A 27,924-nucleotide genomic window follows, 5' to 3' on the forward strand; every position below is an offset into this window, starting at 1 on the left:
GTAACTGTAGCAGTGCTAGTGGCTGTAGTAACAATTGTAACTAGCAGTGTTAGTGGCTTGAGTAATGGTTGTAACTAGCAGTGTTAGTGGTTAGAGTAATAGTTATAACTAACAGTATTAGTGGCTGGAGTAATAGTTATAACTAGCAGTGTTAGTATCTGGAGTAATAGTTGTAAGTAGCAGTGTTAGAAGCTAGAGTAATAGTTGTAACTAGCAGTGTTAGTGGCTGGAATAATAATTGTAACTAGCAGTGTTAGTAGCTGGAGTAATAGTTGTACAGTAACTAGCAGTGTTAGTAGCTGGAGTAATAGTTGTACAATAACTAGCAGTGTTAGTAGCTGGAGTAATAGTTGTACAGTAACTAGCAGTGTTAGTAGCTGGAGTAATAGTTGTAACTAGCAGTGTTAGCAGCTGGAATAATAGTTGTAAGTGTAGCAGTGTTAGATACAGTGTGAGCAGCAGTAGTTGTAATAAGAACAATTACAGCTGTAATAATTTCTTACTGATCAGTATCCCTCTTTACCTAAAAAAATTCTTGTTTTGTGTAGATATCAATGAGTGTGCCTTGAACCCAACCATTTGTCGAAATGGTGCCTGTGAGAACTTGGAAGGAGGATATCGCTGCATTTGTAATCCTGGCTATAGGGTGGATGATACTGGTCGCCTCTGTCACGACATCAACGAATGTGCCATTGACAACTTGTTGTGCGATGGTGGCCAGGTAAATTACACTATACAATTAATATTCATGTTGGTGAATTATGAATTGCATTCATAGCATTTGCAAAAATGTCAGAATATTCTTTGAAATTCAGTGACTCTTAAAAGTTGATGTTGTTTGCCCTGAAACCCTGATTAATGCATAGAGTGTGAGTGATACATTTTGATAGTAAAAAAATGCTGGAGGCTAATATATTTCCTTTAGGATATGAAAATTGTACCTAATGGGAAAGAGAGCTGGAAAAGAATGAATAACTAAAAGAAGTGTTAAACATAGGCTTGAGAGGGGATACTGATTAATGGAAGTGTGTTGCAAAGTTAACTACAGTTTAATTAAATCAGTTAATGCAAAAGTATAAATATTAGGATCTTAGACTGTTATGGTAAAAAGTCCTTTTTATTAAACCTTATGGTTAACAGAGCACAAAACTACGTACAAATATTTCATCAACTAAAGCCTATACTGTATATGAATGTGAAGGAAATATATATGATATTTAGTTTTAGTGCCTAATAACAGCTAATTCTTCATGGCTGTGTAATACTGTAAACCTGATTTATATTGTTGTATTATAGTGTCGAAACACACCAGGAAGCTACCAGTGTATCTGCCCGTCTGGTACACAGCTTAATCCCAGCACGCATGTCTGCGAGGATGTTGATGAGTGCAGTGAACTCGGGGAGGATGCCTGTGTGGGAGGGACTTGTGTCAATGTCATTGGCTCATACAGGTGTGAATGTGATGAAGGAACAATTCTTGATTCAACTGGCAGGTATTGCATTGGTAAGATACTACTGTAAATCATTTAAATGCTAATTTAAATGTACATATTCTAAGAATGTAAGTGATTGCAGAGTCCTATACACAAGATAACAATATGTGTTTTGGATTTTACAATAAAAAATTCTTGTATTCTTATTATATAACTTATAGATTTTATTCTTGAGCTTTTATACTATCTTATATACATAATTTATTACCACAATATAAACCTTTATTCTAATTCAGTAATTTTTTTTTTTTTTATAAATTTGTGTTGAGCTTTACCATGATCCAGTTAATATCATTAGGAAATATATTACTTTTGCAAATTTTCTAGACAACCGACGTGGGTCATGCTGGACTAAGGTGAAGGATGGACGTTGCGAAAACAATCTACCAAAAGTGACTCTCAAATCAGAATGTTGCTGCACCATTGGAAAAGCTTGGGGTTCCCCATGTGAAATATGCAACCCAGCTGATTGTGACTGTCCTATTGGTTTTGCTAAGGTTTGTTTCAGTTTTTATAATATTGTCATAATATCTGGTTCATTTTTTTTATAACTAAGAGTTTCTAAGAAGTGTAAATTGTATGATAAAGAAATATTTAATGAAACTCATTCATTGAGTGGTTGAATTAATGTGGAGGAATCAAAGCATGAGGATTTACAGACATTTAATAGACATAGCATTTATATATTTTTTTTAAATATGTTCTCTTTAACAATATTAGTAAAGATGTTGGGGAACTTTTGGCATTTTCAATCAATGAGTTCAAATATTTTGGACATTTTTTCTGCATCGAGTTTTTAAACAGATTGAGACATACATGTGGAATGTCAAAGAGATACTTGTTCCTTGCATTGTGTCCATGTGTTCTGTTGCAGCTCTCCAGATAGTACTTAAGTGAGTTAATGTTTGCACTAAGTGTCCTGTAGACATTTTGTGCTAAGTAGAAAGTGTGAATATTTTGTATGTTAAGCATATTTAAACTTTTAATATGGAGTGAGTGAGTGTTGCCTAATCCCTAAATTATTTTGAGAGCTGATTTTTGCTATGTAACTACAGGTTTAAGGTGATTAGCTGTTGTTGATTCCCATGCACAGTTACCATAAGCAAGGTATGGATAGACTAGAGAGTAGTACAAAGTGAGCAGATGTGTTTGAGAATCAAAATAGCATATTTTAGCTAGCTTTGCAGATTTTTCTCCGTATTTTATAAAATACAAGTGTTGATGGTCCTAAAAGAACTGTGAGATATTTGTTCATATTGAGTTTTAATTAAAAATTTTGTCTCATGGCTACCAAATAATAATTATTTAACTTCAGATGGATGGGAAGACATGTCAGGATATCAATGAGTGTCAGTTGAACCCAGGAATCTGTCAGGGTGGTGGTGAATGTGTAAACACTGATGGTTCCTTTACCTGTAACTGTCCTCCTGGTCTCACCCTCGATGACACCAAGACAAAATGCCTCGACCTGAGAGAAGAGACGTGCTTCCTTGAGTACAGGAATGGCGTGTGCAGCAAAGAGTTGGAGGTACCACTTCCATTTAATTTTCAGATAATGTCATTTTTTTTAACACACTGGCTGTCTCCCACCAAGGCAGGGTGTCCTAAAAAGAAAAACGTAAGTTTTTCTTTTTAGGAAAAACGTAAAGAAAAACGTAAGTTTTTCTTTTTAATGTAGTAATTTATATAGGAGAAGGGGTTACTAGCCTCTTGCTCCTGGCATTTTAGTTGCCTTTCATGGCTCACATGAATTACGGAGACAAGATATTTGTTCACTTCCCCAAAGAGATAATGTTATTTATTAACAATTATTTTCTGCTTACAGTTTTAAACTTTACTTTTCAGGTGAGAAGTAAGCTCAGGATTAAACACATGATACTGTAATCAACAAAGAAGACAATCATATTTTGTTATAAATATATATATTGTAAAAAGTAGCATTTTAATGAGACACATCCAACTTTAAATTATTATTACTAGCTAGCTATACAATAGTCTCTGGGTTATTATGTATCACAATAGTTGTTTCCTAAGACAGTGTGCTAGGAGAACATAGTATTATCCTGACTGTCTTCGTGTCTTCCAATAAATTTTTGCCCCTCTTTATAACGTTACTAATTTTTTTTTTGGGTAGAACTTAGTTTTTGCAGTTATTAACTTTATCCTTAAACTAAAATTGTACTTGGTACAATTTCTTTTGTTTTATATTACACTCACCATCCGACTTATGACCACCATTCGACTTACGGCCGTGCGTTTGGCAGCAGGGCTGCTAGACCCATGGTCAGACGCAGCAGTTTAGTGTGATACTTTATTGCCAACGTTTCACCCACACAAGTAGAGGTAGTAGTAGTAGTTATACAAATGGTGGAAAAGTTATCTGGTACATAAGAAAGAAAGGTTACAAAAGCTATGGCTTGGGTAGCATAAAAAATAGGTTGGGCAAATGTATATGGATGGATGGATTTGAGAAGGCATGCCTAATTTGGGCCAACAGGCCTGCTGCAGTGTTCCTCCTTTCTTATATTGTAGATGAATGGTTCAAAGAACCGACAAGTTGATAAATTAGACACACGTGCAATACTTGGGTATCTTTAATGAGGAAACATTTCGCCACACAGTGGCTTCATCAGTCCATTAAAAGGAGAATGGTGAAATGTTTCTTATGTTCTTATGTAATAGAGTGGGGACACTGAAACATGCTTTACAATATTAAGATTTGATTTTTGAAGTATCCCTATAGGCAGTTTTCTAAGGTTCGACTTACGCCCATTTTGACTTAAGACCGGTTGGTTGGAACCAAGCTCGTTCATGAGTCGGATGGTACCTGTATTTACCCCCAATTTTTTTGTTTAATTATCTTGGATGACTAAAAAATTTTGTCCCTTCCTGCTTTAAAACATTATTATAACTGTCCTAACTGAACTATTAAATTATAGTTATTAAGTATAAGCTTTTTGGTACATCATATAATGGACTGGACTAGAACCTTGTCAGCACTTTTAAGTCAAGTTTTATGTCTTGTGTTACAGGGGCTGTTCCGAAAATCCACATGCTGTTGTACAGTGGGAAAGGCCTGGGGAGAGTCGTGTGAAGCTTGCCCTCGACCTGGTGCTGAAACCTTCGATGAACTGTGCCCCAAAAGCTATGGCTATGATGGACGCAAAGACGTGAATGAGTGCACAACTTATTCTGACATGTGTGACAATGGCCGCTGTAGAAACTCAATTGGTTCATTTTCGTGCCGATGCAATCAAGGCTACGCGTTGGATGAAGATGGCATAAAATGTGTAGGTAAGTATTGATCATTGCAATACATGGAATAATTTTCATACTCATTATAAAGTTTAGTGAACACTGTCATAGTTTCAAGCACAATTTCCTAGTTGAAATATTTTGTTTCATATATTAATATCTAAGATATTTTATTACTTTTTTACTGTATATTGAAATTTTTATTTTGTCACATATATTTTACAAGTTGTATTATATCTGCAGATATTGATGAGTGTGGCATCATGCATGGTGTTTGTGGCAATGGTACCTGCAAGAATACTGCGGGCTCCTTCATATGTGACTGTGATGATGGCTTTGAATCTACAATGATGATGCAAGTTTGCATGGGTGAGCCAGTAAACACAACAAATGCATTAAATATATTTTCCGTACATTGCTCATAACTAATATAAAGTCATAACTTAGTCAAGTCAAGAACAATTGTAATACAACTTTATATCAGCTATGAATAACATCGATTGGCAAAATGAGCTCGAAACATATACAGATATGAATGAATGTATAAATAATTTTCTAAAAAAAGCCCAGAGCCTCTATAACAAACATTGCCCCCAAAAAACTAAACAGATCACAGCCAAGAGACTGAATAATTCCTGGCTAACACCAAGCATCCTCAAATCCATTAACACAAAGCACAGATATAAAAAACAGTATAGAATGGGTCATAGAGAACAGTCTAAACATTACTCGTCAGCACTTACCAGCCTGATAAGAAGGTCTAAAAAATTGTATTATGAAAATAGATTAAATAACATCAACGACGATATGAAAAAAACCTGGAAAACTCTATCTGAAATTCTTGGAACTAAAAAGTTATCCAAAAACAAAACAATCAAACTAACAAAATCAGATGAACCCCTACTCACAACTACTGAAACAGTGAACAGACTCAATGTTTTCTTCTCCACCATAGGAAAAAATCTAGCGAACAAAATACCAAGCGCAAACACCCATCCATCAGACTTCCTCATAGGTACCTACCCAAATACGCTATTCCTAGTTCCAATCAACCCCATAAAAGTTACGCTCATCATAAACACCCTTAAAAACAAGGCAGGAGACATAAACAACTCGCCTGCTTTTATGTACAAAAAAGCTTCTCAAGTATTGTCACCAATTATTGCAACGCTCTTTAACAAATCCATTGAATCATCTACCTTCCCAACAATCCTCAAAATAGCGAGGGTCACTCCGATCCACAAAGGAGGTGTCCAAGCTGACGTGAATAACTATAGACCAATATATAACTTACCACTGCTCTCTAAAATCTTTGAAAAATAATTCATAGGCGGATCTATTCCTACCTCGTCTCACACAACATATTAAACCCTTGTCAGTTTGAATTCAGGAATAATAAAAGCACAAATGATGTTATCATACACATGCTAGAACTAATATATACCACACTTGAAAAGATAGAAGTCCCGCTGGGCATTTTCATTGATTTACGTAAAGCTTTTGATATAGTCGACCATGAACTGCTGTACTCCAAATTAACGCACTGTGGTATCAGAGGCCACTCCCTCAACTACCTAAAATCATACCTTAGTAACAGAACTCAATATGTGTATGCAAATGATGCAAACTCTTCCACCCACCCAATCACAGTAGGAGTCCCACAAGGAAGTGTCTTTGGACCACTCCTCTTTCTCATCTACATCAATGATCTACCAAATGCATCACAGCTACTCAAACCCATATTATTTGCAGATGACACTACATATGTCTTTTCCCACCCAAACATAGTCATACTAGCAAACACAGTCAATGCCGAATTACAGAAAATATCTGCCTGGATGATGACTAACAAGCTTACCCTGAACACTGATAAAACCTATTTCATTCAGTTTGGAAACAAAACTGCAAATGATCTAATTAACATAATGCTAAATGGATCATCAGTCACAAGACTCACAGAGGGAAAATTCCTAGGTATCCACCTTGACAGTAGCCTTAAGTTCCGGACACACATACAACAAATCACCAAGAAAATCTCCAAGACTGTAGGCATACTATCAAAGATAAGGTACTACTATTTTCCACAATCAGCTCTCCTGGCACTGTACCATTCACTCATATACGCTTATCTTACATATGGAATTTGTGCATGGGGATCAACAACATCCAATCACCTAAAACCCAGCAAAAGTCAGCAGTAAGAATGATAACAAATTCCCACTCCCGCCAGCATACTCCACCAATTTTCAAAAGTCTAAATCTGCTCACCATTAAGAACATCCATACTTATTCATGTGCCTACTACATACACAGAACAATACACGCAAACATAAACCCTCCACTCAAACTTCTCCTCACCAACCTAAACAGGACACATGACCACAACACAAGACAGATCTTTTTTTGATATACCTCGTGTCCATATCACACTGTGTAAAAACTCTATGCACATAAAGGGCCCCAAAATATGGAATTCATTACCAGAAGATATTAAAGTAACCCAGTCTGAAAATCATTTAAGACTCAGACTAAATACTCAGTACACACATACTCACTTATGTACTCCCACATCATAACTTCAACAGTTACTTTGAACCTTTTATCCATTGTTGACAGGAATATAATTGAATCATTGTTTTCACAAAAAGTATTTTCGAATATATGAATATATCTTTTGTCTAATACAAATTTTGATTCATTTATAATTAATAATCTACTGTACAACTATGAAATAATTACTCTCCTACTGTACAACTATGATATAATCCTTAGTGTTAAGTAGTATGTAAGCCAATAATGTTAAGTTGGCCCATAATGCCTAGGCATAATAGAGGCTCTCTTTGTATTGCAACCCACTATTGTAAATACAAAATCTCAATGTACTGTTTGCAAAGACATAAAATAAATAAATAAATAAATAAATAAATAAATAAATAAATAAAAGTACAGTAGGAGGGAGGGGGTAAAGGAAGTTTTGTGTGCAAGGGGCTTGGTCATTCAGCAGGCATATGTGAGTGTGTTAGATAGGATATACTGTTGGAGTGTGAGCAAGGTAATATTTTGTGAAGGGATTCAGGGAAACTGATTAGCCAGACATAAGTCCTGGAGGTGGGAAATACAGTGCCTGCACTCTAAAGGAGGGGTGGGGATATTTGCAGTTTGCAAGGGTATCTGAAATGCAATATCAATGCACTTCTGGCAATGTGATAAAAAAATTAAGAAAGGAGACAAGAAGGAAGCATTGAACTACAGACCAATTTCACTGACATGTATACCATGCAAGGTAATAAGAACGTAAGAAAGAAGGAACACTGGAACAGGCCTACTGGCCTATAAAAGGCAGGTCCAATTCTCCTACCGGCTTAAGCCAGTGCCTTGACCTAGTGAGGTCAGACACGTCACTTAACGGAGGAGCACGACATCCGGCCTAGTAGCACAAGCTAGTCAGGTCCATCTCACACCCACCCACACCCACTCATGTATTTTTCCAACCTATTTTTTTAAACTACATAATGTCTTAGCTTCTATGACGGTACTCAGGAGTTTGTTCCACTCATCCACAACTCTATTACCAAACCAGTGCTTTCCTATATCCTTCCTGAATCTGAATTTTTCCAATTTGAAGCCATGCTGCGAGTCCTGTCTGTTAGATAATTTTAGCACTCTATTTACATCCCCTTTATTAATTCCTGTTTTCTATTTATACACCTCAAGCCGTAACGGTTTGACAAAGCTCCTGGAGAGCGAAACGTTGCCACACTAAAATGTCACATTAGTTGCACTTGTGTCCTTTTAATTTACATATTTATGTTAATTTATTCTTCTGTGGGGTGTATTTATCATGTTTGTATGTTACGTAGTGGGTTTATTATACAGTGGACCCTTGGTTTTATTATTATTATTATCACACTGGCTGATTCCCACCAAGGCAGGGTGGCCCAAAAAAGAAAAAACTTTCACCATCATTCACTCCATCACTGTCTTGCCAGAGGGGTGCTTTACACTACAGTTTTTAAACTGCAACATTAACACCCCTCCTTCAGAGTGCAGGCACTGTACTTCCCATCTCCAGGACTCAAGTCCAACCTGCCGGTTTCCCTGAATCCCTTCACAAATGTTACTTTACTCACACTCCAACAGCACGTCAAGTATTAAAAACCATTTGTCTCCATTCACAACAGCACGTCAAGTATTAAAAACCATTTGTCTCCATTCACTCCTATCAAACACGCTCACGCATGCCTGCTGAAAGTCCAAGCCCCTCGCACACAAAACCTCCTTTACCCCCTCCCTCCAACCTTTCCTAGGCCGACCCCTACCCTGCCTTCCTTCCACTACAGACTGATACACTCTTGAAGTCATTCTGTTTCGCTCCATTCTCTCTACATGTCTGAACCACCTCAACAACCCTTCCTCAGCCCTCTGGACAACAGTTTTGGTAATCTCGCACCTCCTCCTAACTTCCAAACTACGAATTATCTGCATTATATTCACACCACACATTTCCCTCAGACATGACATCTCCACTGCCTCCAGCCTTCTCCTTGCTGCAACATTCATCACCCATGCTTCACACCCATATAAGAGCGTTGGTAAAACTATACTCTCATACATTCCCCTCTTTGCCTCCAAGGACAAAGTTCTTTGTCTCCACAGACTCCTAAGTGCACCACTCACCCTTTTCCCCTCATCAATTCTATGATTCACCTCATCTTTCATAGACCCATCCGCTGACACGTCCACTCTCAAATATCTGAATACATTCACCTCCTCCATACTCTCTCCCTCCAATCTGATATCCAATCTTTCATCACCTAATCTTTTTGTTATCCTCATAACCTTACTCTTTCATGTATTCACTTTTAACTTTCTTCTTTTGCATACCCTACCAAATTCATCCCCCAATCTCTGCAACTTCTCTTCAGAATCTCCCAAGAGCACAGTGTCATCAGCAAAGAGCAGCTGTGACAACTCCCACTTTGTGTGTGATTCTTTATCTTTTAACTCCACGCCTCTTGCCAAGACCCTCGCATTTACTTTTCTTACAACCCCATCTATAAATATATTAAACAACCACGGTGACATCACACATCCTTGTCTAAGGCCTACTTTTACTGGGAAATATTCCCTCTTTCCTACATACTCTAACTTGAGCCTCACTATCCTTGTAAAAACTCTTCACTGCTTTCATTAACCTACCTCCTGCACCATACACCTGCAACATCTGCCACATTGCCCCTCTATCCACCCTGTCATATGCCTTTTCCAAATCCATAAATGCCACAAAGACCTCTTTAGCCTTATCTAAATACTGTTCACTTAACATGTTTCACTGTAAACACCTGGTCCACACACCCCCTACCTTTCCTAAAGCCTCCTTGTTCATTTGCTATCCTATTCTCCGTCTTACTCTTAATTCTTTCAATAATAACTCTACCATACACTTTACCAGGTATACTCAACAGACTTATCCCCCTATAATTTTTGCACTCTTTTGTCCCCTTTGCCTTAATACAAAGGAACTATGCATGCTCTCTGCCAGTCCCTAGGTACTTTACCCTCTTCCGTACTTTTATTAAATATTGCGCCAACCACTCCAAAACTATATCCCCACCTGCTTTTAACATTTCTATCTTTACCCCATCAATCCCGGCTGCCTTACCCCCTTTCATTTTACCTACTGCCTCACGAACTTCCCCCACACTCACAACTGACTCTTCCTCACTCCTACAAGATGTTATTCCTCCTTGCCCTATACACGAAATCACAGCTTCCCTATCTTCATCAACATTTAACAATTCCTCAAAATATTCCCTCCATCTTCCCAATACCTCTAACTCTCCATTTAATAATTCTCCTCTCCTATTTTTAACTGACAAATCCATTTGTTCTCAAGGCTTCCTTAACTTGTTAATCTCACTCCAAAACTTTTTCTTATTTTCAACAAAATTTGTTGGTAACATCTCACCCACTCTCTCATTTGCTCTCTTTTTACATTGCTTCACCACTCTCTTAACCTCTCTCTTTTTCTCCATATACTCTTCCCTCCTTGCATCACTTCTACTTTGTAAAAACTTCTCATATGCTAACTTTTTCTCCCTTACTACTCTCTTTACATCATCATTCCACCAATCGCTCCTCTTCCCTCCCGCACCCACTTTCCTGTAACCACAAACTTCTGCTGAACACTCTAACACGACATTTTTAAACCTACCCCATACCTCTTCGGCCCCATTGCCTATGCTCTCATTAGCCCATCTATCCTCCAATAGCTGTTTATATCTTACCCTAACTGCCTCCTCTTTTAGTTTATAAACCTTCACCTCTCTCTTCCCTGATGCTTCTATTCTCTTTGTATCCCATCTACCTTTTACTCTCAGTGTAGCTACAACTAGAAAGTGATCTGATATATCTGTGGCCCCTCTATAAACATGTACATCCTGAAGTCTACTCAACAGTCTTTTATCTACCAATACATAATCCAACAAACTACTGTCATTTCGCCCTACATCATATCTTGTATACTTATTTATCCTCTTTTTCTTAAAATATGTATTACCTATAACTAAACCCCTTTCTATACAAAGTTCAATCAAAGGGCTCCCATTATCATTCACACCTGGCACCCCAAACTTACCTACCACACCCTCTCTAAAAGTTTCTCCTACTTTAGCATTCAGGTCCCCTACCACAATTACTCTCTCACTTGGTTCAAAGGTTCCTATACATTCACTTAACATCTCCCAAAATCTCTCTCTCTCCTCTACATTCCTCTCTTCTCCAGGTGCATACACGCTTATTATGACCCACTTTTCGCATCCAACCTTTACTTTAATTCACATAATTCTTGAATTTACACATTCATATTCTCTTTTCTCCTTCCATAACTGATCCTTCAACATTACTGCTACCCCTTCCTTTGCTCTAACTCTCTCAGATACTCCAGATTTAATCCCATTTATTTCCCCCCATCGAAACTCCCCTACCCCCTTCAGCTTTGTTTTGCTTAGGGCCAGGACATCCAACTTCTTTTCATTCATTACATCAGCAATCATCTGTTTCTTGTCATCCGCACTACATCCACGCACATTAAAGCATCCCAGTTTTATAATCCGTTCCAGAAGGTTGGCCTAAAACCGAAATGGCTTAAAACCGGAATAATATTTCCCATAAGAATTAATGTAAATACAATTACTCTATTCCAGACACCCAAAATATTAACAAAAAAATAAATTTTTTAAAGATTAATTATAGTTTTACATACACAAAACAATGAGAACTACAGTAGACCGTCTTTTAGCACGAGTTTATTTGGTACGATTTGAGTATTGCACGATTGAAGAATGTAACATGTATAATTAATTTAACACAGTTCAGTTTGTTGGAAGGAAAAAAAAATTCTGTTTTGCTCCAGCAGCCGCCTTGATGTGGAGCAGCCATGGAGCCCTCCTGCCATCCCCTGCCACTCCCCAACACCACTCCACCACCCCAGCGTTCATAATTCATAAGTGTCCAGGCTTTCTCTGCTACAAGGCAGCTGTGTTTGTGAATTGTGTTATGATATTTTAATTACTATATCTTGTATCTGCCAAGCAATCATGACACTCAGTAGCCATACCAGTGTTACTGAAAGTGGCATGAAGAGGTATAAGCACTTAAGTCTTAGAATTAACAAAGAAACAAAGATATTAGACAAGAGATGACCTGTAGCTGTAATGAAGTGTTACTTTGTACAGAGAAAAAGAGGTAAACATGAGTTTGTGTGCCTGACTGAATGACTGACTTACTGAGTGACTGACTTACTGAGTGACTGACTTACTGAATGACTGACTTACTGAATGACTGACTGACTTACTGAGTGACTTAACTGACTTACTGAGTGACTTGACTGACATACTGAGTGACTTGACTGACTGACTGAATGACTTAGGAGTGATTTGACTGACTCACTGAATAACTTGACTGACTTACCTGGAGTTTACCTGGAGAGAGTTCCGGGGGTCAACGCCCCCGCGGCCCGGTCTGTGACCAGGCCTCCTGGTGGATCAGAGCCTGATCAACCAGGCTGTTACTGCTGGCTGCACGCAAACCAACGTATGAGCCACAGTCTGGCTGGTCAGGAACCGACTTTAGGTGCTTGTCTGGCTTACTGAATGGCTTGCCTGACTTACTGAATGACTTGACTAACTTACTGAGTGACTTGACTGAATGACTTGAGTGACTTGACTGACTTACTGAATGACTTGACTGACTTACTGAGTGACTTGACTGACTGACTGAATGACTTACAAGTGACTTGACTGACTTACTGAATGACTTGACTGACTTAATGACTTGACTGACTTACTGAGTGACTTGACTGACTTACTGAATGACTTGATGGACTTACTGAGTGACTTGATTGACTTACTGAGTGACTTGGCTGACTTACTGAGTAACTTGACTGACTTACTGAGTGACTTGACTGACTTATTGAGTGACTTGACTGAATGACTTGAGTGACTGACTGAATGACTTAAAGTTAGACACTCCAATACAACCATTGACTTCAGTACCAGAACCTCTACCATCCACCTCAGCCCAGTAGGGCCACAGCATAATTCTCCACTCTCTTCACAATCATCCACAAACACCAGCACCCACAATTTAAGGTAAGAAATATTATTATTTCTGTTACATTTGTAGTCTTAACCCTTTCAGGGTCAGCAGGCCCTCTCCGAAACTTGTTCTCAGGGTCAGAAAATTTTCGGAAAAAAAATTATTATTTTTTCTTATGAAATGATAGAGAATCTTTTCCCGATCATAATGACACCAAAAGTATGAAATTTAATGGAAAGCCTACGGAATTATGCTCTTGCGAAGTTAGCAGTCTCAACAATGTTTACATATCGGCGATTTCGCCCACTTTGAGCCCTATTTTTGGCCAATTCCAATGTACTAGTCGACAAAAATCATAACTATTTCGCTAGAACTCCATTTTTTCTATCGAATGAGTACAAGAAACAACCCATTTACCAGTTTCAATTATCCAATAAAGTGGCCCGAAATTGCCAATTCTGCCAATTTCACACAAATTTCAAAAAATGCCAATTTCGAAATAGGATCCAGAATAAACAAGACAGACATTCCTGGCACTAAAATAACATTTTCTCTGTTCATTAGTCATGTCTCCAGGCCTCTGTTATATTTCTTTTGCTTTCTACTTCGAATTTTTATTCTCACAAAAAATAGAAGATTTACTGTTATGCAGACTACTGCATTAGTATAGAAATGGTGTAGAAATGGTATAAATAATATCTGCACACTTATGAAAGAATATTAGACTCACCAGTTGACGTGTATTGGACACGTGGCTTGATTTATTTACTTTTGAACTTTGGCAAAAATCGAACATTTCTGCTACTTCGAGCTCAGTTTCAAGGTACTTTTCATTGTGAAACCAATAAAAATCATCTCAATTTCCATAATATGTCTTTCATTCTATAAAATGAGACCAGGAAAACTGGTCTCTGTTTTAAACCAAAGACACGGTCGGAGTTTTTTTTTTCTCATTATACACTGTGTGCTGCAGTATTTTTTTTATACTGCACACACTGACCACATAGACCCATTCTTTCATATGTTGGCCTGCCAGCTTTCTCTCGCTAGATTTGAAGGCGCTAGAATTTAGGCGTACTAGTGTGGCACCAACCCTGGTGTGCAAGCCATACTAGTACGGCACCAACCCTGAAAGGGTTAAGCAGTAAAAACAACATACTACATCACAACAGTGAACCACAACTACATATTCACTTATATTTTTGTAAGATGTGGAGGCCAAAAAAAAGTTGTTTGGCTTTTTGGGGGCTCTCAGAATCGTAACCCTATTTTTCCCATAAGTTCCTCAGTTTATTTAACACGATTTTACCTAACACAGCACTTTTCAGGAATGTAACTACTGTGCTAAATGACGGTCTTCTGTAAATAAATTAAAAAATGAACATTTAAATCACTATTACATACCTTTATTGAAGACTCTTGTTGGTTTATGGAAGACAGGGAGGAGGAGAGAGGGAGGACTGATTATTTTTTGGAAGGGGAATCTCCCTCCATAAGGACTTCAGGTATCAAAGCCCTCTTTGGGGTTACTTTCCTCCCTGCATGCCTGCTACACTCCCTGCATGCCTGCTACACTCCCTGCCTGCCTGCTACACTCCCTGCCACCCTTCCATACTCCCCGCTTCCCTGCTACACTCCCTCCCATACTACACTCCGTGCCTCCCTGCTACACTCCCTTCCTCCATGCTACACTCCCTTCCTCCATGCTACACTCCCTGCCTCCCTGCTACACTCCCTCCCTCCATGCTACACTCCCTGCATGCCTGCTGCACTCCCTGCTTCCCTGCTACACTCCCTCCCTCCATGCTACACTCCCTGTCTGCCTGTTACACTCCCTGCCTTCTTTCCACACTCCGTGTTTCCCTGCTACACTCCCTCCCTCCATGCTATACTCCCTGCCTGCCTGCTATACTCCTTGCCTCCCTGCTACACTCCCTCCCTCCATGCTACACTCCCTGCATGCATGCTGCACTCCCTGCCTCCCTGCTACACTCCCTCAATCCATGCTACACTCCCTGCCTCCCTGCTACACTCCCTGCCTCCCTTTCACAGCATATGTGTAAAGAACCTAGGATAACCCAAAAAAAGTCAGGCAGAGTGACATATTTTCACTGGGGTCCAGCCTCCCCACTACACTCCATGCCTGCCTGCTACACTCCCTGCCTCCCTACTAAACTCCCTTTTGCAACATTAGCTTCCTTGATTTCTACTTTCTTTGCCAGAAAGTTCTAGCACTCAAACACCACTCTTATACTTTTCAACAACTTCTTTCTTAAATTCCATCGTGTTTCTCACTTTCTTTACCAAAGGAACTTTACTAGGAACTTTCTTTGGACCCATGGCTTATTTTGCAGTTGCACCCAATCAGTAACCACCAAAAACAATAGATTATAGCGAAATGTTTGGATGAATGAGCAGAAGTTTTTACACTTGCCCAGAGACACAGCCAGACTGACTCATGAATGCACGAGCAGCTGGTGGGCAGGTGGACGCATCCAATACGGCCGATAAGCAAAATAATGGCCGGTAACTGGAATAAAATTTCAGCCAAAAAAACGGGCGATAACCGAATTGGCCGATATCTGGAATGGCTGATAACCAAGGGTCCACTGTATAATTTTGAAAAAAAATCATAGGTGGATTAATAAAAATATCTATAGTAATGTAATATATGACATTTAATGTGCCTCAGAGTGATTATTATTGCATTTTAGTATTATTATTATCATTATTAATATGGCATCTTTGAGACTAATAAGACACTCTTAATGATTTTAATGTGTACCTGCATGCCAGCACAGTGTGTAAGTTTATTTAGGTACAGGTACACATGAGTATAATTATCAGAGTATATATATGTATATATATATAGTGAGGCTCAGGTTAGGGTGTGTAGAAGAGAGGGAGACTACTTCCCAGTAAAAGTAGGTCTTAGACAGGGATGTGTAATGTCACCATGGTTGTTTAATATATTTATAGATGGGGTTGTTAAGGAAGTAAATGCTAGGGTGTTTGGGAGAGGGGTGGGATTAAATTATGGGGAATCAAATTCAAAATGGGAATTGACACAGTTACTTTTTGCTGATGATACTGTGCTTATGGGAGATTCTAAAGAAAAATTGCAAAGGTTAGTGGATGAGTTTGGGAATGTGTGTAAAGGTAGAAAGTTGAAAGTGAACATAGAAAAGAGTAAGGTGATGAGGGTGTCAAATGATTTAGATAAAGAAAAATTGGATATCAAATTGGGGAGGAGGAGTATGGAAGAAGTGAATGTTTTCAGATACTTGGGAGTTGACGTGTCAGCGGATGGATTTATGAAGGATGAGGTTAATCATAGAATTGATGAGGGAAAAAAGGTGAGTGGTGCGTTGAGGTATGTGTGGAGTCAAAAAACGTTATCTATGGAGGCAAAGAAGGGAATGTATGAAAGTATAGTAGTACCAACACTCTTATATGGGTGTGAAGCTTGGGTGGTAAATGCAGCAGCGAGGAGACGGTTGGAGGCAGTGGAGATGTCCTGTTTAAGGGCAATGTGTGGTGTAAATATTATGCAGAAAATTCGGAGTGTGGAAATTAGGAGAAGGTGAGGAGTTAATAAAAGTATTAGTCAGAGGGCAGAAGAGGGGTTGTTGAGGTGGTTTGGTCATTTAGAGAGAATGGATCAAAGTAGAATGACATGGAAAGCGTATAAATCTATAGGGGAGGGAAGGCGGGGTAGGGGTCGTCCTCGAAAGGGTTGGAGAGAGGGGGTAAAGGAGGTTTTGTGGGTAAGGGGCTTGGACTTCCAGCAAGCGTGCGTGAGCGTGTTAGATAGGAGTGAATGGAGACGAATGGTACTTGGGACCTGACGATCTGTTGGAGTGTGAGCAGGGTAATATTGAGTGAAGGGATTCAGGGAAACCGGTTATTTTCATATAGTCGGACTTGAGTCCTGGAAATGGGAAGTACAATGCCTGCACTTTAAAGGAGGGGTTTGGGATATTGGCAGTTTGGAGGGATATGTTGTGTATCTTTATATGTGTATGCTTCTAGACTGTTGTATTCTGAGCACCTCTGCAAAAACAGTGATAATGTGCGAGTGTGGTGAAAGTGTTGAATGATGATGAAAGTATTTTCTTTTTGGGGATTTTCTTTCTTTTTTGGGTCACCCTGCCTCGGTGGGAGACGGCCGACTTGTTGAAAAAAAAAAAAAAAAAAATATATGTGAGTGAGGTGAAAGTGTTGAATGATAATGAAAGTATTTTCTTTCTTTTTGGGTCACCCTGCCTCGGTGGGAGATGGCCGACTTGTTAAAATAAATATATATATATATAAAATATGAAATATGTAACTTGAAAACAATTGAAATTTTGGAAAGTTTCCAGACAAAATGGAGAGACACAGTGCTCATGGAGCTCAAGGAGATTAAACAAACAGGGTGGTGTGCAGTGACCATATTAGAAAGTTGGAGGAGAACCATATAGTGAGTTTTGGTCATAATTTGAAATGTCTGTATTAGCAGAAAGCCGTAAGGCGAAAAGCCATAAAGCGGGGCCCTTCTGTATTGAATTAGTGATGGGTGATTATATTTCCTTCTTTGGGCTATCCTGCCTTGGTGGGAAATTGCTGATAGGGTAAAAAAAAATTATTTCTGTATTTTTAATGAATGTTTGCTGAGTTACTAAGGTATTGTAATCTTCATTTCAAACAGATTCTGCCTTAACCCTTTCACTGTTGGTACCATAGTACTATGGCTTACGAGCTAGTGTTGGTACCATAGTACTATGGCTTACGAGCTAGTGTTGGTGCCATAGTACTATGGCTTACGAGCTAGTGTTGGTGCCATAGTACTATGGCTTACGAGCTAGTGTTGGTACCATAGTACTATGGCTTACGAGCTAGTGTTGGTACCATAGTACTATGGCTTACGAGCTAGTGTTGGTGCCATAGTACTATGGCTTACGAGCTAGTGTTGGTGCCATAGTACTATGCCAAAATTCTAGCGGCTTCAAATCTAGTGGGAGAAAGCTGGTAGACCTACATGTCAGAGAATGGGTCTGCGTAGTCAGTGTGCACAGTAAAAAAAATCAGAGCAACCACAATGCATTGTGGGAACGCCATTGCAGTAGTCCTTGTTTACTATGCCTTGCAGTAAGAATTATCTCACACCCCGGCAAATTTGGGACTCTTCTCTTCCCAAGTGATAGTTCTAACGCAGATGGAAGTGTCAGTGAAGATGAATTTCACAATTTTGAGGAGTTTGTGACCGAAAGCAATGCCCAGGATACCAGATATAGATAGTGAAAAGGGAATGCAGCTTGGGTGTTGGAGAAGGCAGCTTGGATGGTGGGGAAGACAGCATGGATGGTGGGGAAGATTGTGTGGATGGTTGGGAAGATGGTGTGTAAGTAAGTTGATTCAGGTATACACGAATACAGTTACATAGATTATCATACATAACAGCAAGTGTAGAGAACCTAGGATAACCCAAAAAAGTCAAAGTGACTTATTTCCAGTGTGGATGTTTGGGAAGGTAGCATGGGTGGTGGGGAAGATGGTGTGGATGTGGAAGGCAGCGTGCGTTTGTGTAAACAAGTTACGTAAACATCGTATTGATAACAGTATTTGTGTGGTTATTGTGTTGCATACAATGAGTTGATATATACATTATGCATTATATTGGTCTTGCAGGACACAAAATATACTTGAAAAAATAAAATATTAGAAAAGAAAGGAAAAAATCTAGAATAAAATTAAAAATAATATTACCGAGTGAGAGGCAGTCGCCAACGTTGCCGTAAGCGGTTCACTTTGGCAGTCTTCAAGCTGGCACTGGACAAGCACCTAAAGTCGGTTCCTGACCAGCCGGGCTGTGGCTCGTACGTTGGTTTGCGTGCAGCCAGCATTAACAGCCTGGTTGATCAGGCTCTGATCCACCAGGAGGCCTGGTCACAGACCGGGCTGCGGGAGCATTGACCCCCGGAACTCTCTCCAGGTAAACTTTCTATCAACTTCACGCTTCTGTATCTCAGTAACTAGTGATTGCAAAATTTTTTTCTTTTAAAACACTCAGAAAAATATTCTTAAGATTTTGGTAAGAAAAAATAATTTTTTTTTTTTAATATTTTTCAACACTGAGAGCAGGTTTGTGATGAGGGCTGTCAACAGTGAAAGGGTTAATAAAAGCAGAATCAAATGGATCAGATTTCATCCAGTGCACCAGGATTTTGAAAAAAAAAAAGGAATTTCTTGAATTTTGTTATGTCTATTAGCTATGCAATTTCTTACATAAATTATAAATAACACTTGGTAAGTTTATTAACTACAGTTTGTCACCTGTTGAGGTAACAAGTAATGTGAGAGTGGATCACCTGTAGACCTGACCTGACAAGCAGTGTTGACATAATTACTCACAGGATTTATTTACTGAATTAATTTCATTTTCTTTTTCTGCCTAATTTCTGACCTGCAATTTGGCATGTGTGCAAAGTTTTAGAGATTGAAGAAGATAGACAAAAAGAATGTGTATGAGTGAAAAATTAGTAGTCCAAAAGACGCTTTGTATCAGACCTGTAAGATTGTAGAGATTCTACTGTGCACATTTTTTTTTTTTAACGTTGGCCATCTCCCACCGAGGCAGGGTGGCCTAAAAATGAAAGAAACACTTTCACCATCATTCACACATAATCACTGTTTTTGCAGAGGCATGCAGATATGACATAGTAAATTTGTATGAAGGTTAAAGATACTATATTAAAGCACTGTACATATAATGCACATCTCATTAATTTGCATGCTTGAAGGATATATTGTACCTATCATGACTGTATTTGTGAGATCCACAGATATAAATGAGTGTGACCGTGTCACTGGACTGTGTCGTGGTGGTCGCTGCATTAATACCCCAGGGAGCTTCAGGTAAGTTGGGGGCTGTCTAAAAATCTTTTCTAAACTTCAGGGAGTCATTTGAATTGTGATATCCTTGTATTTCTGACAAGACAGCATTTTAATTAGTTGTATGGTAAAATAATTTTTTTACCTCAATGGTTGTGTCTCCTATCAAGGTAAAATACACCCCCCTCCCCCCCAAAAAAAAGGAAATGCATTCACCATCATTTATTTAGTTGGTCTCTTGTTAGAAATGTGTTGCTTTCACAATTCAGATTATCCTTTGACTGCAGGATCACCACCCCTTCAAAGTGCAGATACTCAAGTCCAACTAACTTGCTTCCTTGAATCCCTCTGTAAAAGTTACCTTGCACTCAGTTCAACATGAAGTCCATTAAACACTCACTTGTCTCCTTGCACTCTTATCTAACATTCACTTAAGCCAGTTTCACACAAATTTCAAAATATTCCAGTTTCAAAATAAGGTTTAGAATAAACAGTGCAGGTATTCCTGGCACTTACATACATTTCCTCTGTTCGATAGTTGTTCCCAAGCTTTACACATGAATTCCATTTTGATTTTTTATTCACACGAAGAATTTTTATTCACATAGAATATACAAGATTTACTGTTATGCAATATTGTAATAATTGTATAAATAATATCAGCACATTTGTGAATGCATGTCAGACCCACCAGATGACATGTATTGGACATGTGACATGATTTGTTTACTCTTGAACATCTGCAAAAATCAAACATTTCCACTACTTTCAGCTCAATTTAAAGCTATTTTCAGTCTTAAAACTAGTCAAAATCATCTCTGTTTCTGTAGTATATCTTCCATTCTATTAAAGGAGACCAAGAGGCCGAGAATACAACCATAAAAACCATACAAAAATACACCACAAAGTTACTGTTTTAACCCAAAACACGGCCATAGTTTTTTCTCATTATGTACTGCGTGCTGCAGGATTTTTTATATGGTGCACACTTAACACACTGACCCATTCTCTCATATCCAGGCCCAAATTTACCGGCCGCAGCTTATCTGCGTGAGCTGAGCTCATATTGTAGTACTACGGGACTGACAGTGACTTCAAAGCAGTCAGCGAAAGGGTTAACATTAAATGCAGCTGTGAAAGAAGTGAATGGGATCTGGTACAGAATGGGAGTTATCTCTGTAAGCATTGACTAGTAACAAAGTTCTGTTTCATGATTCTGAAGACAAATTACAGAGGTTGGTGAATGAATTTGGGAGGGTATGTAAAAGAAAGAAATTAAAAGTGAATAATTAGAAGAGCAAGGTGATGAGGGTAACAAAAAATTTAGACAATGATGAACTGAAAATAAATATATATATATATATATATATATATATATATATATATATATATATATATATATATATATATATATATATATATATATATATATATATATATATATATATATATATATATATATATATATATATATATATATATATATATATATATATATATATATATATATATATATATATATATATATATATATATATATATATATATATATATATATATATTATTACCAAAACTGTTGTCCAGAGGGCTGAGGAAGGGTTGTTGAGGTGGTTCGGACATGTAGAGAGAATGGAGCGAAACAGAATGACTTCAAGAGTGTATCAGTCTGTAGTGGAAGGAAGGCGGGGTAGGGGTCGGCCTAGGAAGGGTTGGAGGGAGGGGGTAAAGGAGGTTTTGTGTGCGAGGGGCTTGGACTTCCAGCAGGCATGCGTGAGCGTGTTTGATAGGAGTGAATGGAGACAAATGGTTTTTAATACTTGACGTGCTGTTGGAGTGTGAGCAAAGTAACATTTATGAAGGGATTCAGGGAAACCGGCAGGCCGGACTTGAGTCCTGGAGATGGGAAGTACAGTGCCTGCACTCTGAAGGAGGGGTGTTAGTGTTGCAGTTTAAAAACTGTAGTGTAAAGCACCCTTCTGGCAAGACAGTGATGGAGTGAATGATGGTGAAAGTTTTTCTTTTTCGGGCCACCCTGCCTTGGTGGGAATCGGCCGGTGTGATAATAAAAAAAAAAAAAAAAATATAAATTTTTTTTTTTTTTTCAACAAGTCGGCCGTCTCCCACCGAGGCAGGGTGACCCAAAAAAGAAAGAAAATCCCCAAAAAGAAAATACTTTCATCATCATTCAACACTTTCACCACACTCGCACATTATCACTGTTTTTGCAGAGGTGCTCAGAATACAACAGTCTAGAAGCATAAACATATAAAGATACACAACATATCCCTCCAAACTGCCAATATCCCAAACCCCTCCTTTAAAGTGCAGGCATTGTACTTCCCATTTCCAGGACTCAAGTCCGACTATATGAAAATAACCGGTTTCCCTGAATCCCTTCACTAAATATTACCCTGCTCACACTCCAACAGATCGTCAGGTCCCAAGTACCATTCGTCTCCATTCACTCCTATCTAACACGCTCACGCACGCTTGCTGGAAGTCCAAGCCCCTTACCCACAAAACCTCCTTTACCCCCTCTCTCCAACCCTTTCGAGGACGACCCCTACCCCGCCTTCCTTCCCCTATAGATTTATATGCTTTCCATGTCATTCTACTGTGATCCATTCTCTCTAAATGACCAAACCACCTCAACAACCCCTCTTCTGCCCTCTGACTAATACTTTTATTAACTCCACACCTTCTCCTAATTTCCACACTCCGAATTTTCTGCATAATATTTACACCACACATTGCCCTTAAACAGGACATCTCCGCTGCCTCCAACCGTCTCCTCGCTGCTGCATTTACCACCCAAGCTTCACACCCATATAAGAGTGTTGGTACTACTATACTTTCATACATTCCCTTCTTTGCCTCCATAGATAACGTTTTTTGACTCCACATATACCTCAACGCACCACTCACCTTTTTTCCCTCATCAATTCTATGATTAACCTCATCCTTCATAAATCCATCCGCCGACACGTCAACTCCCAAGTATCTGAAAACATTCACTTCTTCCATACTCCTCCTCCCCAATTTGATATCCAATTTTTCTTTATCTAAATCATTTGACACCCTCATCACCTTACTCTTTTCTATGTTCACTTTCAACTTTCTACCTTTACACACATTCCCAAACTCATCCACTAACCTTTGCAATTTTTCTTTAGAATCTCCCATAAGCACAGTATCATCAGCAAAAAGTAACTGTGTCAATTCCCATTTTGAATTTGATTCCCCATAATTTAATCCCACCCCTCTCCCAAACACCCTAGCATTTACTTCCTTTACAACCCCATCTATAAATATATTAAACAACCATGGTGACATTACACATCCCTGTCTAAGACCTACTTTTACCGGGAAGTAGTCTCCCTCTCTTCTACACACCCTAACCTGAGCCTCACTATCCTCATAAAAACTCTTTACAGCATTTAATAACTTACCACCTATTCCATATACTTGCAACATCTGCCACATTGCTCCTCTATCCACTCTATCATATGCCTTTTCTAAATCCATAAATGCAATAAAAACTTCCCTATCTTTATCTAAATACTGTTCACATATATGCTTCAATGTAAACACCTGATCTACACATCCCCTACCCACTCTAAAACCTCCTTGCTCATCCGCAATCCTACATTCTGTCTTACCTCTAATTCTTTCAATTATAACCCTACCGTACACTTTTCCTGGTATACTCAGTAAGCTTATTCCTCTATAATTTTTACAGTCTCTTTTGTCCCCTTTCCCTTTATATAAAGGGACTATACATGCTCTCTGCCAATCCCTAGGTACCTTCCCCTCTTTCATACATTTATTAAACAAAAGTACCAACCACTCCAACACTATATCCCCCCCTGCTTTTAACATTTCTGTCATGATCCCATCAGTTCCAGCTGCTTTACCCCCTTTCATTTTACGTAATGCCTCACGTACCTCCCCCACACTTACATTCTGCTCTTCTTCACTCCTAAAAGATGGTATACCTCCCTGACCAGTGCATGAAATTACTGCCTCTGTTTCTTCCTTAACATTTAAAAGTTCCTCAAAATATTCTCGCCATCTACCCAATACCTCCATCTCCCCATCTACTAACTCCCCTACTCTGTTTTTAACTGACAAATCCATATTTTCCCTAGGCTTTCTTAACTTGTTTAACTCACTCCAAAATTTTTTCTTATTTTCATTAAAATTTCTTGACAGTGCCTCTCCCACTCTATCATCTGCTCTCCTTTTGCACTCTCTCACCACTCTCTTTACCTTTCTTTTACTCTCCATATACTCTGCTCTTCTTATAACACTTCTGCTTTGTAAAAACCTCTCATAAGCTACCTTTTTCTCTTTTATCACACCCTTTACTTCATCATTCCACCAATCACTCCTCTTTCCTCCTGCCCCCACCCTCCTATAACCACAAACTTCTGCCCCACATTCTAATACTGCATTTTTAAAACTATTCCAACCCTCTTCAACCCCCCCACTACTCATCTTTGCACTAGCCCACCTTTCTGCCAATAGTCGCTTATAAGGAGAGCAGATGAAAGAGTGGGAGAGGCACTGTCAAGAAATTTTAATGAAAATAAGAAAAAATTTTGGAGTGAGTTAAACAAGTTAAGAAAGCCTAGGGAAAGTATGGATTTGTCAGTTAAAAACAGAGTAGGGGAGTTAGTAGATGGGGAGAGGGAGGCATTAGGTAGATGGCGAGAATATTTTGAGGAACTTTTAAATGTTAAGGAAGAAAGGGAGGCGGTAAATTCATGCACTGGCCAGGGAGGTATACCATCTTTTAGGAGTGAAGAAGAGCAGAATGTAAGTGTGGTGGAGGTACGTGAGGCATTACGTAGAATGAAAGGGGGTAAAGCAGCTGGAACTGATGGGATCATGACAGAAATGTTAAAAGCAGGGGGGGATATAGTGTTGGAGTGGTTGGTACTTTTGTTTAATAAATGTATGAAAGAGGGGAAGGTACCTAGGGATTGGCAGAGAGCATGTATAGTCCCTTTATATAAAGGGAAAGGGGACAAAAGAGATTGTAAAAATTATAGAGGAATAAGTTTACTGAGTATACCAGGAAAAGTATACGGTAGGGTTATAATTGAAAGAATTAGAGGTAAGACAGAATGTAGAATTGCGGACGAGCAAGGAGGCTTCAGAGTGGGTAGGGGATGTGTAGATCAAGTGTTTACATTGAAGCATATATGTGAACAGTATTTAGATAAAGGTAGGGAAGTTTTTATTGCATTTATGGATTTAGAAAAGGCATATGATAGAGTGGATAGAGGAGCAATGTGGCAGATGTTGCAAGTATATGGAATAGGTGGTAAGTTACTAAATGCTGTAAAGAGCTTTTATGAGGATAGTGAGGCTCAGGTTAGAGTGTGTAGAAGAGAGGGAGAATACTTCCCGGTAAAAGTAGGTCTTAGACAGGGATGTGTAATGTCACCATGGTTGTTTAATATATTTATAGATGGGGTTGTAAAAGAAGAGTTATGAGTTAGAACTCATAAACAGTATTTCCATCTCCTTGGATCAAGAGACTCAGTCAGGTACATACATCCACCTGGTATGTTGTACAAGACTAAACTCAAAGTCTTCAGATTAGGAAAGTACTCAAAGTGTTTGATCATAGATTCACTAGTATGTCAAACTGGACAATTTCTCCAACACCTTGGATCAAGAGCCTCCCGGACAGGCCCCCATTTGTTACAAAAAACGCGATTCTAAAAGCTTAGAGATCTCCAGTGAATACTAGAAAGGACTGCCCTTCTAGCATCCAGCCTGTTACTGGGTTTTCGTAACAAGTAGTCAGTATCCTTGTCCAATTATCCATTAAAATTCAGTATGGTTCAATAGTGCTTTAGGATTACAACTGGTAGGCTACTAACTAGAGAAATTAAAATTTAATAAATTTATTAAGTAGTAAGTTGTCTAGAGGTATATTATCAAATTAAATTAATTACAGCAATCAAAATAAAATCAATCTCTCGAGTTCAATATTATTATGCTGAAAGCACATATCACATTTATAATTCTTAAGTACCGTCAGGTACATTAACATTTAATAAGATATTACAAATATGTACAAGTAAGTGTGTGTATGCGTGTAAGTGCTCTTAAGTAGTTAGCTATGTCTCAAGACTCGAATAAGACTTAAACAAGTGACTGACAAAGTCCTCAAATAAACTAACTTCTTGACCGACTGGCAACCCGAACAGTCTGCTTGAACAACAAAGAATGCTAAGCCCAATAGCAATGCAATATCAAGCGACTGCGACACAGAATCAGGAACTGGGAAATAATATAACGACACTAAGTAGGGACCATCTGCAGATCCTCCACAAGTTACAAAACTCCCATAAAACTGAATCTACGTTCAGCATAGGAAAAACTGTGACTGTGACAATACACAGGAACCAGTACAAAGTTAGGTCAGAAGCTATAGCTCAGGACCTGAGATGTTCAGAGTGTCAATAGGACACACAACCTCAGTACAACGTCGAAAATCACTAAGTCTTTACAATGTTCTGTGAACAAAGTTCTACAGAACTAACAAGAATAATGAGACAGACAATCTGTCCAACCAGCAAGCGAGTCTCCAGCAGACTGAATACTTCACACGAGGTGAGGACACCCCCCCCTCGATCACATGATAGCTACGTGGACAACTGCAGCTCAGAAGCCGGCAGTATAACGAGCGACAAGCGATAATTACAGTAGTTTGACAATCAAGACTAACTGAGCACATTTTATAAACATCCTAACAACATAAGCTAAATAACAATATAACAGTCAAATAATAATATAAAGTCATACATTTACGATTTAGCTATTATCGCAAATATAAGCAATATAAAATTAAATGAAAAGATAATATACATTACATATATACATAATAATCATTGTAACCCATTCAGGGGTTGCAACAATATATATGTATATATATATATGTATATATGAATATATGTATATATGTATATATGTATATATATATATATATTTATATATTTATATATTTATATATTTATATATTTATATATTTATATATTTATATATATATATATATATATATATATATATATAGGTAGTAGGTTGGTAGACAGCAACCACCCAGGGAGGTACTACCGTCCTGCCAAGTGAGTGTAAAACGAAGCCTGTGATTGTTTTACATGATGGTAGGATTGCTGATGTCTTTTGTCTGTCTCATAAATATGCAAGATTACAGGCATGTCTTGCTACTTCTACTTACACTTAGGTCACACTACACATACATGTACACATTTATTTATACACACTCATCTGAGTTTTCTTTGATTTTATCTTAATAGTTCTTGGTCTTATTAATTTTCCTTTTATATCCATGGGGAAGTGGAATAAGAATCTTTCCTCCGTAAGCCATGCGTGTTGTAAAAGTCAACTAAAATGCCGGGAACAATGGGCTAGTAACCCCTTTTCCTGTAAAGATTACTAAAAAGAATAAGAAGAAGAAAATTGTCAAAGTGGGAAGTCTGAATGTGCGTGGATGTTGTGCAGATGATAAGAAAGAGATGATTGTGGATGTTATGAATGAGAAGAAGCTGGATGTCCTGGCTTTAAGTGAAACAAAGCTGAAGGGGGTGGGAGAGTTTCAGTGGAGAGGAATAAATGGGATTAGGTCAGGGGTTTCAAATAGAGTTAGAGCTAAAGAAGGAGTAGCAAT

The 27,924-nt window shown here is 38.5% G+C and overlaps 1 protein-coding gene across 1 annotated transcript in view; it reads left to right on the plus strand.

Annotated features, from left to right (window-relative positions):
* LOC128695690 (fibrillin-2) overlaps window positions 1–27,924 on the plus strand; it is a gene marked incomplete in the record, with an annotated part of 295,003 nt that overhangs the window by 167,854 nt on the left and 99,225 nt on the right. The window contains 7 exon segments of the mRNA XM_070093229.1: window positions 549–721; window positions 1,297–1,504; window positions 1,821–1,990; window positions 2,809–3,021; window positions 4,526–4,787; window positions 4,992–5,117; window positions 20,171–20,243. Of these exon segments, the coding sequence (XP_069949330.1) occupies window positions 549–721; window positions 1,297–1,504; window positions 1,821–1,990; window positions 2,809–3,021; window positions 4,526–4,787; window positions 4,992–5,117; window positions 20,171–20,243 (1,225 nt within the window).

This window comes from Cherax quadricarinatus, chromosome 42 (genome assembly GCF_038502225.1).
Source record: "Cherax quadricarinatus isolate ZL_2023a chromosome 42, ASM3850222v1, whole genome shotgun sequence".
In the NCBI taxonomy this organism is placed as follows: Eukaryota; Metazoa; Arthropoda; class Malacostraca; order Decapoda; family Parastacidae; genus Cherax; species Cherax quadricarinatus.